The sequence below is a fragment of the Schistocerca piceifrons genome, chromosome 7, assembly GCF_021461385.2.
Source record: "Schistocerca piceifrons isolate TAMUIC-IGC-003096 chromosome 7, iqSchPice1.1, whole genome shotgun sequence".
Classification (NCBI taxonomy): domain Eukaryota; kingdom Metazoa; phylum Arthropoda; class Insecta; order Orthoptera; family Acrididae; genus Schistocerca; species Schistocerca piceifrons.
The window spans coordinates 416,840,780-416,857,463 of NC_060144.1; the positions used below are offsets into that span (position 1 = coordinate 416,840,780).

Below are 16,684 nucleotides of genomic sequence, written 5' to 3' on the forward strand. Positions count from 1 at the left end.
GACTTCAGCGTGTTCGTAGGCACAAAAATCTGAACGAACTTCTCCTTCTTCATGACAACGCAAGACCTCACACAAGTCTTCGCACCCGAGAGGAGCTCACAAAACTTCAGTGGACTGTTCTTCCTCATGCACCCTACAGCCCCGATCTCGCACCGTCGGATTTCCATATGTTTGGCTCAATGAAGGACGCAATCCGTGGGAGGCACTACGCGGATGATGAAGAAGTTATTGATGCAGTACGACGTTGGCTCCGACATTGACCAGTGGAATGGTACCGTGCAGGCATACAGGCCCTCATTTCAAGGTGGCGTAAGGCCGTAGCATTGAATGGAGATTTCGTTGAAAAATTGTGTTGTTTAGTGAAAAGATTGGGGAATAACCTGGTGTATTTCAATACTGAATAAAACAACCCCTGTTTCAGAAAAAAATGTGTTGCATTACTTATTGAACTGCCCTCGTAATATGAGACACAAATTAGGTCGAATGAATGATGATACAGCTACAGTAGTTTGGTTCGAGTCTTAAGCTTAGCAGTTAAGCTTTACCAGGTAGCCATTGCTTTGCGTCAGGCACTCCGTCTGGATTTATACGAGTACCCTTCCTTTTTCACATGCTTCGTCTGGTTTGAATTGATTGCTTATTTTTCTTTGATCTGATAAGTGCTGTTCTCTTTGTTATAGGTGTTTATGTTACTCTAAGCTGAAAATGCATTACTGTACTTTGTCATGCATTGTTTGTCGCATTCTGATAATGAGTGTTTACGGCCTGTCGCCGCTCGTGGCATGGCTTACTTTTGTGCACGCTACCACCGCTTACAATTAAAAAAAAGAGAGGAATCGTCTCATTAGCGAAACAATGGCAAGAGACTGCTATTTGCTGTTACTTACACTGCTGCTTTCTTTGATAATGATCAACAAGAACCAAATAATAGACTGCAGATAACAGAAGATGTTCTCAACGAGAGTTTAGCAAAAATTCTTCTGCATTTGAAAATCTTTGCAGACGCCTCTTTAGTACATTACATTCTGCACAGAAATTAGAGTCATCTTAGATTTAAAAATCTAGTCAATTGCCGTGCTTCATTTCTGACTGTATCACTATTAGGCATAAGAATAATACGAATATAAACATGACATGATATGTATATTCTTCCACGTTTGCTGTTGTCTCACTCTAGTTTCGTAGTTTATTAGGCAGACAGGATTTAAATGAGATAGCAGTAAACACGAAAAAATACATGGCAAAATGTTTATATTCGTATTATTCTTATGGTGAAGAAAATACTGCATGTGATTCACAATTCATAAAAGTTCCTATTAGCAACCATCTCTTCTCACAGGTAGGAAAAAATTCAGAATGTAGAGTTGACCATATTGACAAACATCCCAAACAGTCTTGCCAGTCGGATTTTCGTAATACATTGAAATGCTGCTACATTCGAAGATGAAAAATATGGAATTTATATTTACTTCATTGGATAATGTATGAAAATGCAGTGGTCGAAACTCAGGGCAGAGAAAAAAAGCTCGTCTTCTACTTTTTTTTAACTGACGCAGAGGTTTTGGCGCCAGTATTTACCTTTGTGCCTGCAAAGCATGCCTGTGTAGCGCTACGTATATTCAATGGCAGAAGTTAGTCGTGGCAGCACCTACCAACATTTTTCAGAACTTCCGCTTACTTTGCACTCAATTCTAAGCCGCAGGCGGTTTTCTGGATTACAAAAACCGGGAAAAAGTGCAGCTTAGATTTGAGTAAATACGGTATATAGATAAGGAACAGCAGAGGACCTATAACACTACCTTGAGGAATGTCAGAACTTCTGTTATACTCGGTTTATTAATTATCCAGCAGATACTAAACTATCACAGGATTGTGAATTGAAGTCCCATATTACAGATGGCATAACTCATATGACAAACAGCAAAGCACAGAGTTGTGGCAGTTTAGAATTGTAAATTCATAGGCGAATAACTTCTTTTTTATTGTTGATATTGTTGAAAGGAAGGGTTTAGGGTCACGTGAACTTCGTGAATACTGAAAAAAATGTTGTCACTTTATATTGAAATTGAACATCAATAAAAAAGTAAAGTAAGTGCAGAAAATTGTTTTAAACAGATTTGTGGTAATTCTTATAAAATACATTGCAATTTTTCATAAATAGTGGCCACACTGCCATTTAAAGTCCTCCTTGGAAGATAGCAGATATCGTACAACACACAGCACAGCAGGGTTACAGCAGCTTAGAATTGCGAGTTCGTAAACAATATCTTTTTCTTTATTACTGGTAGTGTCAAGAGCAAGAGGTTACAATTGCATGAGCTCAGTGCAATCTGATAAAAGCACTTTTAACTCTGCACAATTGATGTAACTAATGTACACCTATAAAATCCAGAGGCCACTGGCCCTCAGCATCGTACTAAGATTTTACAAGATTTGTCTAACTTAGCTTACAGGTGTACCAGCCTCTCCTAGAGTGTTGTCTTAGAATACTTCACTATCAGAGTTCGTACTTCAAGAGAGCAATGTACTCGCAGCTGCACTGCAGTTAAGGTCAGGTGTGTTTGACAGGCTGAGGATGTACAGATGGGCATCGAAGACACAGGATCAACTCAGGATCAACAGGTAGGTATGCAATTGAACTGAGTCACGTACCACTACTAGGCTACCATTTCATGATACAAGCATTTGGGTCATGGTATGTTGTTGGTTGGGGTTTGAATATTATATTTTTTCTTTTTGTATAAAAAGGTATGTTCTATTTTGATTCCCATCAAAAAGGCAAAATAAAATTAACATCAAATATGAGAGGAAGTAAAGGAGAAAATGTTTCAACCTTGCTCAGTATAAGTGATACAGCCATTGGTAGTGGGTGTTAGTCTTTGCTAGTTTAGTCACGTTCACCAGAAAATTTATATGTTTACTACCATTTTATCAGTCATACGCTCTCTCAGTTGAATCTCTAATGACTTTGTTGTTCACGGGACATGACTAATGGTGTATCTAGATCTACAGCTACGTGATTACCCTGCAACTCAAGACTAAGTGCGTGGCAGAGGGGTCATGGAACTGTCTTCAAGCTATTTCTCTACCATTCCATCCTTGAACAGTGTACAGGAAAAATGAAGAACACTTACATTTTTCATTACGAACTCTCATTTCTATTATTTTATTATGATGATCATTCCTCGCTTTGTAGGTGGCTGCCAAAAAAGTATTTTCACTCTGAGGAAAGGTTGGTGATTGAAATTTCATGATGAGATCCTGCCACAATGAAAATTGCTTTTGCGTCAATGACTGCCACCAAAATTCACATATGATATCTGTACTGTCTGCCATCGGCTTCCCCTAAATGGCAGGCAGCACCGCATAACAGCCATGCTATGAGGGAAACAAACCAACAGCCAAACAGGCAAAGACATCAGGTAAACACACCGAAGATTCCAGTCGATTAATAGGAATCTTTCCTTGCAGAGGTCGCCGCGACGTATCCGGCCACGGATTCCTACACCGGGTTTCTATTGGCTCCAGCTCACTATATAGGCCCGGCCGGTCGAAGGCAGACCAGTATTCGTCCGCTGCTAATGGCAACCGCTATAGCAGAGTCTCCGAGAAGATATCACCGAAGCCGCTGTACTGCACTGCCGATCAAAGTACCAGCCGACCGAGAGGGACCACATCTCCGGCTAGATTGATGGACACCTACATCTATTGTACAGCCAGCTATTGTATTGTAGAAGAAATTACGTTCAATAAACTGTTGGAGAATACAACAATATCCATGGCACACTCTATCCTATTTCGCGAGAATACAAAACAAGCTGTCCTTCTTTGAACTTTTTCTATGTCCTCCACCAATCCTATCTGATTCAAGTCCCACACTGCACAGTAGTACTCCAGAAGAGGGTAGACAAGTATAGTGTAAGTTGTCTCTTTAGTAAACCTGTTGCATTTTCTAGGTGTTCTGTCAATAAATTGCAGTCTTTGGTTTGCTTTCCCCACAACATTATCTATGTGACCATTCCAGTTTATGTAATTCATAATTGTAATCTCTCTGTATTTAGTTGAATTTACGGTCTTTAGATGTGTGTGTTTTATCCTGTGACCAAAATTTATCAGATTCCTTTTAGTATTCGTGTGGATGACTTCACATTTCATTATTTAGAGTTAAGGGTTCTTTTTTTCAAGAAATTGATTTTTTATTGCATATTTTGATACCTTATATTGTGGGGAACATGTGGGCAAAACCATTTTGCCCATAAACTATTGCATATAGTCAAAAAACAATCATATGGCAGTCCAACGTTGTCAAGTGCCTACTGATGGCACCTGGAGGCAATCAGATCTGTACATGAAGACTTATTGAGTGTCAATTTACTGGAAAGATGTGTTGGCATGAACACTCAAAAATCTAACAAGTCGATAAATTCGCTGATTTGGACACTCTCCCCAAAACTCATGTACTCCAGTAAAGAAACAGTCGAAACTGCAAAGAATTTGGCTACAGTTATCTTCAACGAGGGCTTCATGGGACTCGCATAGACAGTGAATGTCATGGGCATTCAACTTGGGAACACAGTATTCGAATTTTGCAGAAGGCGCAATGCGGACCACTTTATACGCTCAGTAAAGAGGCCAGATCTGTGGCCCGGAAGGAAGCGATGCATGCGAATGAGATTTATAAGATCAAAGAAGGCATACTATATGCTTCAGTTATCACAGACTGGTGGTAAGTCCCAAAAAACCAATGAAAACAGTTTCCAAAATTTTAAACACAATTTCCTAAAAGTCACATCTTTTTGCTGGGCGTTTGAATTGCCAAAAATCTACTTGGTCAATTTTGATGCCACTTAGCTTTTTTTGTAGAGAACTGAATTGGTTATGGTGGGAACCTCTAAAAGTTAAACAATTTTCCAAATATCAATTCTTATGTACGTTTGAATGGCCAAACCAAGTCGATTTTTATTACTATTTTTTTCAAATATCCACCATTTTGTGAAAAATTGAAATTTTATCACTTTTCAGGGGTTCTGACCTGGTTACACTCGTATATTTTAATAATTTTTTTTGTCTGGTGTGTTTCAGACCAACCAGTTACCTGACCCTACTGGTGCATGTCATGCATTAACATCTTCAGCACCATTTGTTTAATAACCCCTTAATATTTTTAGGCTTCCTCCCTAGTTCCCACCCATCTCACCTCACTCAGTTGCATTTATCCCTATCTTTTACATAAATTATACATATTTAGTCCCATCACAGGCACTTCATCATTTTTCTAAATCTTTCCTCTCATTCTGAGTCGTCTACCATTCTCCACATTGCTTTCTTAGTGGAGCTTTACCATCTTGCCTACTTTCCTCCCTGCTCATAATGTGTGAAAACTGTTATTACCTTTGCTAGAAACCTGTAGATACTGTTCCTGATTATATAGTCCTACTCTCATCAGAATAAAGGAACTGTGGTGTAAGGAAACTGCTACCGGGTACGTGTGGAAAGAGGGGGGCGGGGGTTAAGAAAACCAGTTAAATTTCTGAGTTACAATGAGAACCTTGTAAGTGTGTACATTACTATCAAAAACTTGTTTATGTGCCAATCCATTTTTCATTCTTCTATTTGGTGAATTCTAGAATTTCACACTGAATTGCTTGCAATCCATTCTCGATGTTCTGTGCACAGTTTGTTGTATAGAAATTACTGTGGTTAGCTTTACACTTTCACCAAATGCTCGTTACTTGCAAAGAACTGAAGTTCAGCCACCGTACAATGGTTTTAATACGAGAGTCAACTGAACAGCTTCAATGGTTGTTTTCTTCCTCTACCCCAGCTCCTCCCACTAGGAGATGCAACTGTATTCTTTACTATTAAATACATTTCTCTACAATTCTATACCTAACTTGTTCTTCCAATAGTGCAAGTACTTACATCACCCACCAGTAAGAAATCATGAAACTGGAATATTGTCACTGAGACATATTTTTGAAAAACTGTACGTGATACGAGCAGACACCTTTCAAAATATCAGATACTGTGCCTGTGCAATTTATTCCTTTTCACATTACACCTTGAATCACAATTTTTGTGCTATTATAATGTATAACATTAAATTTCTGATTCTTTAAAGAACCGAACTCCCATATATAAAGCGGCTTCAAATATCTGATTACTTTTCAAATGGGTTAAATATTTGACACCAAGAAAGTTAGCGAGAAAAAGTTAAGAAAAGATTTGAAATTGTGCTTAAGCATCATTAGAAGTTGCTAAGTGCTCTCACTATGAAATTCTGGATGAATTTAGTGGGGTAATTGGCAATATTTTAAACAAAAGAAAGTTCTTTCACGTAGTAAATGTTTATGATAATGTATTTCCTAAAATATGTGTCATACATTGTTGCAGGTACATTCATTGGTATGGATACTGTCTGCAAACTGCGTAGCTCATACAGTTGCTAGGAAAGAAGTAATAAATCAAAATATCATGTCTGATACTGGATTTTTACTGCTTGAAAACTGAAACTGCAGTAAATTAAACACTTTTTTCTTTCATAATTTTGTCAGGGATATCAGCAAAAGAAGTCTTGTAAAGGTTTGAAATTATGTGTAAAGCTTGTTGGAAGTCACTAAATGCTCTCATTCTCAAATACTAGATGAATAAAGTCCCAGTATTGGCATACCATCAGTTATGCTGCCTCAAGACACACACAGTTTCTAACTGTAATACTTGTCTTGCTGTGTTGAACTTTTAACATAAGATTATACCTCTTGATGAGCGTATTATGGCAGCATTTTAAATTTGGTCAATAATTATATGAAGTATGTGTGCAAGCTGCAACCGGTATCAGGTTCCAGGATAGTCACTTAGTAATATAGGTAACATTCACACTGAAGCACATTTCCTCCTATTTTGTCTGTTAGAAACATTGTCTCAAATACAGTAGCCTACAGCTTCAAACAATGAAGTGAACAAACACATTATTTACACTAACATCACAACAGACTCATCATCATTCGCATATTTTTGCTGGTGGCTGCAAACATTCTGCTGTATCAAATAAGTAACCTACACAGAAATCAAATCACACAATCAAAACAAATGGCAATAGTTACAAGCCATAACTGTCATTCATAAAAGACTACGATAGCTGGCACGTTAGAGGGAGAACTCGAACAGAACAAAAAATGTGACCACACTCAACAAGCAATTAGAGATTATTATCATAGCTGCCCTGAAAACTGCTGTCTGCCAACAGCTTTGTTACTCAAAACCACGTACAGAATATTTATTTTATTTACTTTTGTCTTTACCTGGAAAGCTCGAAGAAGTGCCATGTGGTCACTATATGTTCCAGCGGCAAATTTTTTTCTTGCTGCAGATGCAGCACGTTTCATTGACGGCTGTGTAGGGAGAACAAATGGATCCCTATAAGGAAGGAATATAATAAAATAATTACTGATCCAAACATGAAATAATGTGTCAGTGCAGAGAAATACATATTAATCACTATGTGATAAGAAAGTGCTGATTTAACTTATATACAAAATAAAGAAGTACAGATTTCGTGTGCTGGATAAAGACATTAATAGGGTTTTCCATTATATTTACGTTTTGGCAACAATATGTTATCATTCACAGGAACCAAAAATGGAAATAATTAGGAAATTACGATATAAATAAATAATGTACTGATATTCAAGGTTATTGATTTCAGTTTCTTTCACTTTCAATACACTCTGCATAAGGAGAAATCACTATTGGATGTGATGTAAATTTTGGAATGTAGTCAAAGGAATGTATAGTATATGCCTGTATCAAAAGAAGATGATTGGATAAACATAGCTGAATGTTTTGGACAGTCTTGGAATCTTCCTTACCATACAGCCCCTCAGCAAAGCATCAAGAAATTTTTTTTTATGTCCATCCCTAGATGTACTCTATTTTCATTGCCTGACTTTTTATGACACAATGCTTATAATAACTTGCATTATTATAAGAAGCTTTCAACTTCTAAATAACTCACAAAGAAACTATTTTTGTTAGTAAACTTGTAACAGCTGTTAAGTATGTCAGACTTATGTATAAGTACCCTTTAATAAAAGTCTATTATTTACCCTTATATATCATCTGGATAATGTATACTGCTGTACGCTGCTAGGTGAGTCAATAGTTTATAAATAGCTAAATTCTTTTGTCAGCTAATAATTTCTGAAGGTAACATGTTAGATCTGATGTACAACAATCCTCTTTTTAGTATGCTTTGTCTAAACAATCTCTGTTTCAGCAACAAGGTGCTGATGTCCCACTTAACAGAAGGGTAATACTACATTTTCAATTTCCCTTTCCCTTTTCTTTATTTCTTTCTGCTTCTAAGACACATTATGCAACTGCAAAAACATGAAGTATTACAGCATTTTTTATCTCACCTATGTGCCAAGCAGCAGACAATAGTAAGAACTGGATCTAGACACTTAAGCACAACAGAGTAGAGCAACATTTTTCCCAGACGAGGATCTACTGGAATGTCAAGGAGATGATGCCCTAATTCTGTAAGATCCTCCCAAGCATCTAGTGCATCAATCGTCTGAAACAATCGAAACAAGCCAATATTTTAACATGCTTTAATGTATTTTAGTAACCAAAGTAATACTAAATACAGCCACATGTTTAACATATTAAGTGCGGTGTCAGTCCCTTGGGCCCGATAGTGTAATTTTCATTTGGATGACATCAGTGCATGGGAATGGCAGTATCAAGACTGAAAACAAATGTTAGAATTTTAATGAAGTTCATTAAGATGTTCAGTATAAAGATGAGGTTTAGATTTGGTCAAATTACAAAAGGTAACCACCTGTTCAATTACTTTTCTAACTGCATTGCTCCTGAATGTTTCTGTGTTTGTCTTGTAACATTCAGAACAATATCTGTGCACCTTATGCACCTTTCCTTCCTTTTTTCCAACCAGTGTTTGCTTCTTCTTGTATCAATACTGACTGGAATTCCATCATATTAATGCCATGTGAGTGCATCTGCAAAGTATTTCCGAAATATTATGACTGACATTTTTCGTCCCATTCCATCTTGGGATACAAATAACGCGTTCACAACTGTTCAAACCAGCATAAAATGCCAACTTTCGGTACTATTTTACCATGTTTCTCAACAGATTGCTTTATTCACTCATCTGATCAGAAAGGTCAATTGTACTTTTTTGCTTACTGCATTTGGTAATAATTTTTGGTTTTCAATAAAAACCCTCTTTTGGTTGTCAACTTTTCCATTTCATACTAATGTTTTTTGGAAAGAACCAAAAGTCTCTTTTCTCTTTCAATTTCAGGACCATAATTCACTGACTACATTCTTTATTCACTTCCCTGTGTTTCAATTACGTCATAACAACTTCTTTGGGAATTCCTTTGCTATTTAGCCAAAGGGTAACAACCAAATATGCATTATTTGTTATGACTCTGTCTACCAAATTCACACTGGTATACCAATTATTGGTAGATGATGTATGGGCTTTATTGAATACCTCTTGACACAGATTCATCAGAACAGTTGTCAGTGCGTATTTTCTTTATCAAGTACTTTGCCAGTGTAAAATTGAAAATTGTAACAGTGTTCATTGCTTCATCACAATTGACACATTTTGATGCTATACTTGTGTCTCCTTCATTTCAAATATTGCCCGAGTGTAATTCATATTTGGAAGGTTATTACTGACCATTTGATACAAAGTTTTTTGGCAGCTCCCAATCGGTGAATTGAATTTTTGAGAGATGATTTAATACATCAACTCTTGTACTGTATGTGAAATGCAAAATATCAACAGAATTTAGAAGCAATTTCTATTCATTATCTTTAGCGGGAATGTCTGAATAAACAGTGAATCCTGGGACCAATATAAATGTATAAATGCAAGTTTCACCAATCGCATCCACAAAAGCAATCCACACAACCACTTTATTTCATTATTATTTGTTAGCACCCCTGGATTCAAAGGTTTGGAAACCACTGCCATTTGTGTAGCATAAATATTTGTTTGTTCACTGTTGCATTCAAATATTTTGTCTGCGACAAAAACTTCACAAAAATCTTTGACTTTTTATGCTTTTGCACATTTTCATCACTTGTAAAAAGCACAATGCTTAGCTGGTGACAGTGAGAATCATCATGTAGTTTGATTTCTTAATGAACCAGTAGACGAATTCTCACTTTCTGAGATGGCACTTGCATTACATGGCGTTGTTTACATGGCATTTGATGGATCACTGTCTTCTCCTTGAGATTTTTTTGCTGCTATGGGCAACAAAGACTTTTGAAAATAATCACTGCGAAACTATTATCTGCTTGAACATCTGAGGCTTTCTTTAACTGGTTGTCCCTTGGAGGTTGTCTTCTTAACATACCACACCCAATTACACTCTAACCCAACACAATCAAGTAGTAGCCAGCATGAGGAACTGCCGCTTTAGTGGAAAGCTCTGTAAAATCTACTCCAGGCTCAATGTGATAATTAATGCTCAAAAACACATTGTTATAAGGCTTCTAATTTACAATAAAATCCTGATAATCTGATTAAAATATGATATGGAACATATAATACAAAAGTAGTACTTAAAATTACAAAGAATTCTCCTTTTTCCTACCTTAAGAAGTTGGACAGCATTTCTTGTGACAACAAATGAAGGAGGTTCAAGTGCACGAGCAAGGAAGTCTGCAATTGGTGTATTGGCAGGTGCCAACAGCTTTGTATGTAGACACAGTTCCTGTGATACAATAACAAAATACACTGACATGAAATGAATGTATTGATGGAGACAAAATCAGTGAAAATAAAATAACATGAAATCATATCAGTGCAAATCCTTCAGATGTGCTGTATCGCAATTGGAGAGAAGTGTGTTGTCTTTCCAATTCAAATATGATACCATTTGAATTTTTGCTTCCAGACTGACATAATCATAATTACTGAAGTAATTCTTCATCCTTTAAAGTACCAGTTAAGGTTAACAGTCAAATTTCAGTGGAAATTTCTCTCTTGCTATCTCTATTCCCACCCTCCAACCCCAGCTATGAATATCGTTAATTTTTTTATATGAAGAGTAGGAAGTGGATGAAGTATTAAAAAGGTAGTCAAAATTATCTTTTAATACGACGGTGGTTTGGACAGTTCTCGCAATCACCATGAGAGGTCAGTGTTAGCACAACGAGTTGTTCACGAGATATTCTCTGGACTGTTGCCTGTAAACACGTGCCACATCAGTGCTCCTGGAACCGAGATTCAAGCAGTGATTAAGTGTTTTGTAAAGAAAGGTATGAAAGCAAAGGACATTTATGCCGATTTCCAGAATACACTGGGAGACTCTGCTCCTTCATATTCAGCTGTTGCCAAGTGGACAAATGAATTTAAATTTGGTTGGGAGAACTTAGATGATGTTCTGTGCAGTGGTCGGCCACGATGTGTCACTACTCCAGAAACAATTGCAAAAATGGAGAAAATGGTCATGGAGGATCGCCGACTGAAAGTGCGTGAAATTGCTCACACTTGCCATATGTCATCTGAAAGGGTATGTCACATTTTAATTGAAGAATTAGAAATGAAAAAATTATCTGCAAGATGGGTGCCATGATTCTTAAGGCTGGATCAAAAACGCTTGAAAATGGACATATCGGAACAATGTTTGGCCCAGTTTATGAGAAACGAACAAGATTCTTTGCACCAGTTTGTGACTAAAGATGAAACTTGGGTGCACTACTATCCCTCATAGACAAAACAACAGTCAAAGCAGTGAAAACAAGCTGATTCTCCACCACCAAAGAAAGCAAAGACAATTCCTTTGGCAAGTAAGGTCATGGAATCAGTGTTCTGGGACGTGAAGGGGTTCTGGTTGTAGATTATCTCCCCGCTGGGCAAGCAATTAATGGAGAATACTAGGCTAACCTCCTGGACAAATTGCAATAAAAGATATGCAAAAACGGTCAGGTTTAGCAAGGAAGAAAGTCATCTTCCATCAAGACAATGCACGCTCATACAAGTGTCGTCATCATGGCAAAATTACAGGAACTAAGGTATGAATTGTTGGCACACCCACCTTAATCACCTGATACGGTGCTATCAGACTACCAACACTTCCCAAAACTGAAAATTTTTCTTGTTGAACGAAGATTCACTTCAAACAAAGAATTGATAGCTGGAGTTGACAACTATTTTTCAGGCCTGGAGGAAACTCATTTTCAAGATGGCATCAAGGCACTGGAACATTGTTGGACCAAGTGCATTAATCTACAAGGAGTTTACATTGAAAAATAAAAAAAGTTTCAGTGATGTAAGTGCTTTTTTTCTATTACATTCTGAGAACTTTTCAAACCACCCTCACATGTATTACAGCCTCAGGGGATTACCTTATTTAATTATCATATCATAATCAAATTATCTGCATTTGTTGCATTTTATTCATCAACGGGACAGGCCAAGAGAGGTGCATATCTCCCTCAGGCAGTATAGATTGCCTGTATACTCTAACAGCCAAAGAAACACTGATTAGTTGTGGAATTGCCAAATGAATGGCTTGCTTTTATAAATTCTGCAAAAGAACTGGTGACACACATGGTAGTTTCATTTTTAGTTGGACATTACAAATAATTGGTAATGTAACTATCTCCAATTGTCAGAAAATACTTCATAAACAATCTTTCTTCTCCTTTTTCCTGGTCTTTGTCCAGTATTGTTAAGGGTTCAGCTTGTTAACTCTCCAGCCATGGGTAACGCGCATGTGTGCATTCAGCTCTTTCCACACGTTTCCTTGGGCCACTCTATTATTGTGTCAGATATAATTTCTGGGCTTTATGGATGTCAGCAATCTTTTACTTTTGCTCCAGAACATTGAAGCCACTATTTTCGCACTGAATCTTTTTCTGTTTCTCTGGAACATTGGTATTCACATTATATGCATTCTAAAGTCTCATCCAAACATTTACACACATCCAGAAAACATCCCCCGGGCTGAGGTAAGCCATGTCTCCGCAGTTTCCTTTCTCCTAGGAGTGCCAGTTCTGCTAGATCTGCAGGAAAGCTTCTGTGAAGTATGGCAGGCAAGAGACAAGGTACTAGCAGAATTAAAGCTGTGAGGATACGTCATGAGTTGTGCTTGGGTAGCTCAGATGGGAGAGCGATTGCCCGTGAAAGGCAAACGTTCCGAGTTTGAGTCTCGGTCTGGCACACTGTTTTAATGCACCAGGAAGCTTCAATTACACATATATTTACTTGCACCAGTAATTCTGTAATGACTTTCGTAAGGCTGTTTATGTAACCTTGCTACAATGTGACGACGAATGAAATCTGGTAAAGATCATTCTCAGAGCATCCAAATATGGATATGTACATTGTGTTCTGTAGACAAAACTGAGACTCATCTGAGACGACAGCACGTTAACACTCCTATGTCCAGTGCTGTCCCTGGGCACACCATGGACAGCAATCATCTCTCTGCTGCTGAGTCAAAGGAAGCCACAGTGTTTCCCACATTAAGTATGTTAAACATCAATTAAAAATCACCTCTAAATTAGGTTTTTGTTCTAATTCTTACATTCCTTTAATATAATCCCCACAACTGTATATATAAAACAAAGATGATGTGACTTACCAAACGAAAGCGCTGGCACGTCGATAGACACACAAACAAACACAAATATACACACAAAATTCTAGCTTTCGCAACCAACGATTGCTTCATCAGGAAAGAGGGAAGGAGAGGGAAAGACGAAAGGATGTGGGTTTTAAAGGAGAGGGTAAGGAGTCATTCCAATCCCGGGAGCGGAATGTCTTACCTTAGGGGGAAAAAAGGACAGGTATACACTCGCGCGCACACACACACATATCCATCCACACATATACAGACACAAGCAGACATATGAATATGTGGAATGTTTCCCTAAAAACAAAGATTCTATAACTTACCAAACAAAATCGTTGGTACGTTGACAGAGACAAAAAACACACAAACACACACACAAATTTCAAGTTTTCGCAACCCACGGTTGCTTCATCAGGAAAGAGGGAAGGAGAGGGAAAGACGAAAGGATGTGGGTTTTAAGGGAGAGGGTAAGGAGTCATTCCAATCCCGGGAGTGGAAAGACTTACCTTGGGGGGAAAAAGGGACAGGTATACACTTGCACACACACACACACACACACATATCCATCCGCACAAATACAGACACAAGCAGACATATATAAAGGCAAAGAGTTTGGGCAGAGATGTCAGTCGAACCTCCACTAATTTCAAGTTGCCGCCGCTCATACCTCACCTGTCATTCAATAACATCTTTGCCTCTGTACTTCCGCCTAGACTGACATCTCTGCTCAAACTCTTTGCCTTTATATATGTCTGCTTGTGTCTATATATGTGCAGATGGATGTGTGTGTTTGTGTGTGTGTGCGTGTGTGTGTGTGTGTGTGTGTGTGTGTGTGTGTGTGTTTGTGTGTGTGAGTGTATACCTGTCCCTTTTTCCCCCCAAGGTAAGTCTTTCCGCTCCCAGGATTGGAATGACTCCTTACCCTCTCCCTTAAAACCCACATCCTTTCATCTTTCTCTCTCCTTCCCTCTTTCCTGATGAAGCAACCGTGGGTTGCGATAGCTTGTAATTTGTGTGTGTGTTTGTGTGTTTTTTGTCTCTATCAACATACCAACGCTTTGGTTTGGTAAGTTACAGCATCTTTGTTTCTGGATATATTTTTCCCACCTGGAATGTTTTCCTCTACATATATATATAATTTCTGTACCCCATCTTTCTGTGCCCAGTGTGCCACGCGTGAAAGTGTGCAAAAATTTTCTGAATGCATGCAAATCACAGAACTGAGGCAGGATGTGGGAACAAGCCTTGTATTTATCTAATCGAATGTGTGAAACTGCTTAGAAACCACATCCAAGCTGGCCGACACATCAGTCCTCACCGTTAATGCAATAGGTGTATTCGATCCACAGTCAGTGCTGTCCCACAAGCAGTGTGCTGCTAAGACATGTGGTTATCTAAACAGGTTATACTTTATATATAACCTGTGCCTGAATATTCAAAGTTATGTTTTCTTCATATTTAAAGACTAAATACTATTTTCATAAAACTTATGCACCAAGGAGAATGACTGACTAATAAGATTAGGTTCAATTTATTCTCAACCAATGTTAAGAAAACACATACAAAATATTAAGTATATTTACGATGGCTTCTACACACCTGCAATGGCATTCTTAGGATCTCTGGGGTTTGATAAGCTTGCAGTCTTTGATACCTCTCACTAGAAAAAAGATGGTAACACACTCCAGGCTGTGTTCGTCCAGCTCGACCAGCACGTTGTTTTGCACATGACTTTGATATCCACATAGGTCGCAATAAGCATACTCCAGAAAGTGCATCAAATGATTTCTAAAAAACAAACATTCACAAATATTTCCTTTAGTTATATAAAAATATACCATAAACATGTGAATAACAAAACAGGAAATGTGATACTTACATTCAATCTCACTGACACTGTAAATGACAGAAATGAAAGAATATTATCCCTGCGCTTTACAGGAAATGAAGCAATATTAATGTACCAATTACAAAACCAGAAGAATGAATGAAACCTTAAGAAAAGGCACTGAACAGCATACTGAGAAATGAAGACTGTGACCAACTTGCAGAGAAACATGATATCAAAATTATGATACTCAAATACTTGAAAAACAAAAATTCAAACCTACATTAAAGCAAAACTGTGAGAACTAAGACCTATAAAACCCAAAAGAAAGGGAACTTAACTATCTTACCCACTAGTATATATTATTACTCATCATGTAGTATAAGATCTTAAAGAAAGTTTAGAATGAAATTAAAGCTTAAAAAGGTAATTTAGAAAGTGACAAAAAATAAAAAGGATTGAGAATACTTGCATAACAGGGTGTCCCTAGAAGAGTCGTCAAGCACATTTTCTCTGATTTTTCCGCAAATATCTGCAACTTCACTTTTGCAACATGTAGCTAAGTCAACCCAAACAAATACTGCTCTTCATGTCTTTTGCGCAACACTCATTGTTAATGGAAAACATCAATTTATTTCTCCATTACGAACAAAATCATTTTTGAAGTGGTATTTTATGTGTCCATTCAATAGAATGGTTCCAAATTAGTCTAGTGTGATATTTATTTTATAAATATGTATTAACAAGGATAGTAAAAGATGAAGAACTAGTACTCCAGCAAAAACTCAGCAGCACTGCTGTGTGGTGCAGTCAGCATAAGCCACAGTGGTGCTGTCTCCTTGCTGGAGTGTTGGTTATTCTCAATATTTTACTGTCCCTTTTAATACGTATCAATAAAACAAATGTCACACTAGACTAATTTAGGATCACTCTATCAAACAGGCACGTGAAACTCAGCTTTAAAAATGATTTTGCTTATAACAGGGAAAATCCGGCACTTTTCATTGCAAAAATGAAATCACAATCTGCCGAAACATCATAGAAAATATACCTGAAGAGTCTTAGGAGGGACACTCAGTATATGCGAGATAGTAAAGAGAAATATGAGAGTAAGCAAAAAGAGGATACGGGGAAAAACTGCAATTAAAGATAAAAATAATAGCATATACTGCTGCTTAAGAATGGTTGGTGTCCTCTTTTGTTTTTGTTTCCAACCTGATACTTCCAT

The 16,684-nt window shown here is 37.5% G+C and overlaps 1 protein-coding gene across 1 annotated transcript in view; it reads right to left on the minus strand.

Moving 5' to 3' along the window:
• LOC124805079 (3'-5' RNA helicase YTHDC2-like) overlaps nt 1-16,684 on the minus strand; it is a 306,102-nt gene that overhangs the window by 127,193 nt on the left and 162,225 nt on the right. The window contains exons 14-17 of the mRNA XM_047265510.1: nt 15,228-15,416; nt 10,641-10,760; nt 8,418-8,575; nt 7,302-7,416 (exon numbers count right to left, since the gene is read on the minus strand). Coding sequence (XP_047121466.1) covers nt 7,302-7,416; nt 8,418-8,575; nt 10,641-10,760; nt 15,228-15,416 — 582 coding nt within the window. The remainder of the gene's footprint in view (nt 1-7,301; nt 7,417-8,417; nt 8,576-10,640; nt 10,761-15,227; nt 15,417-16,684) is intronic.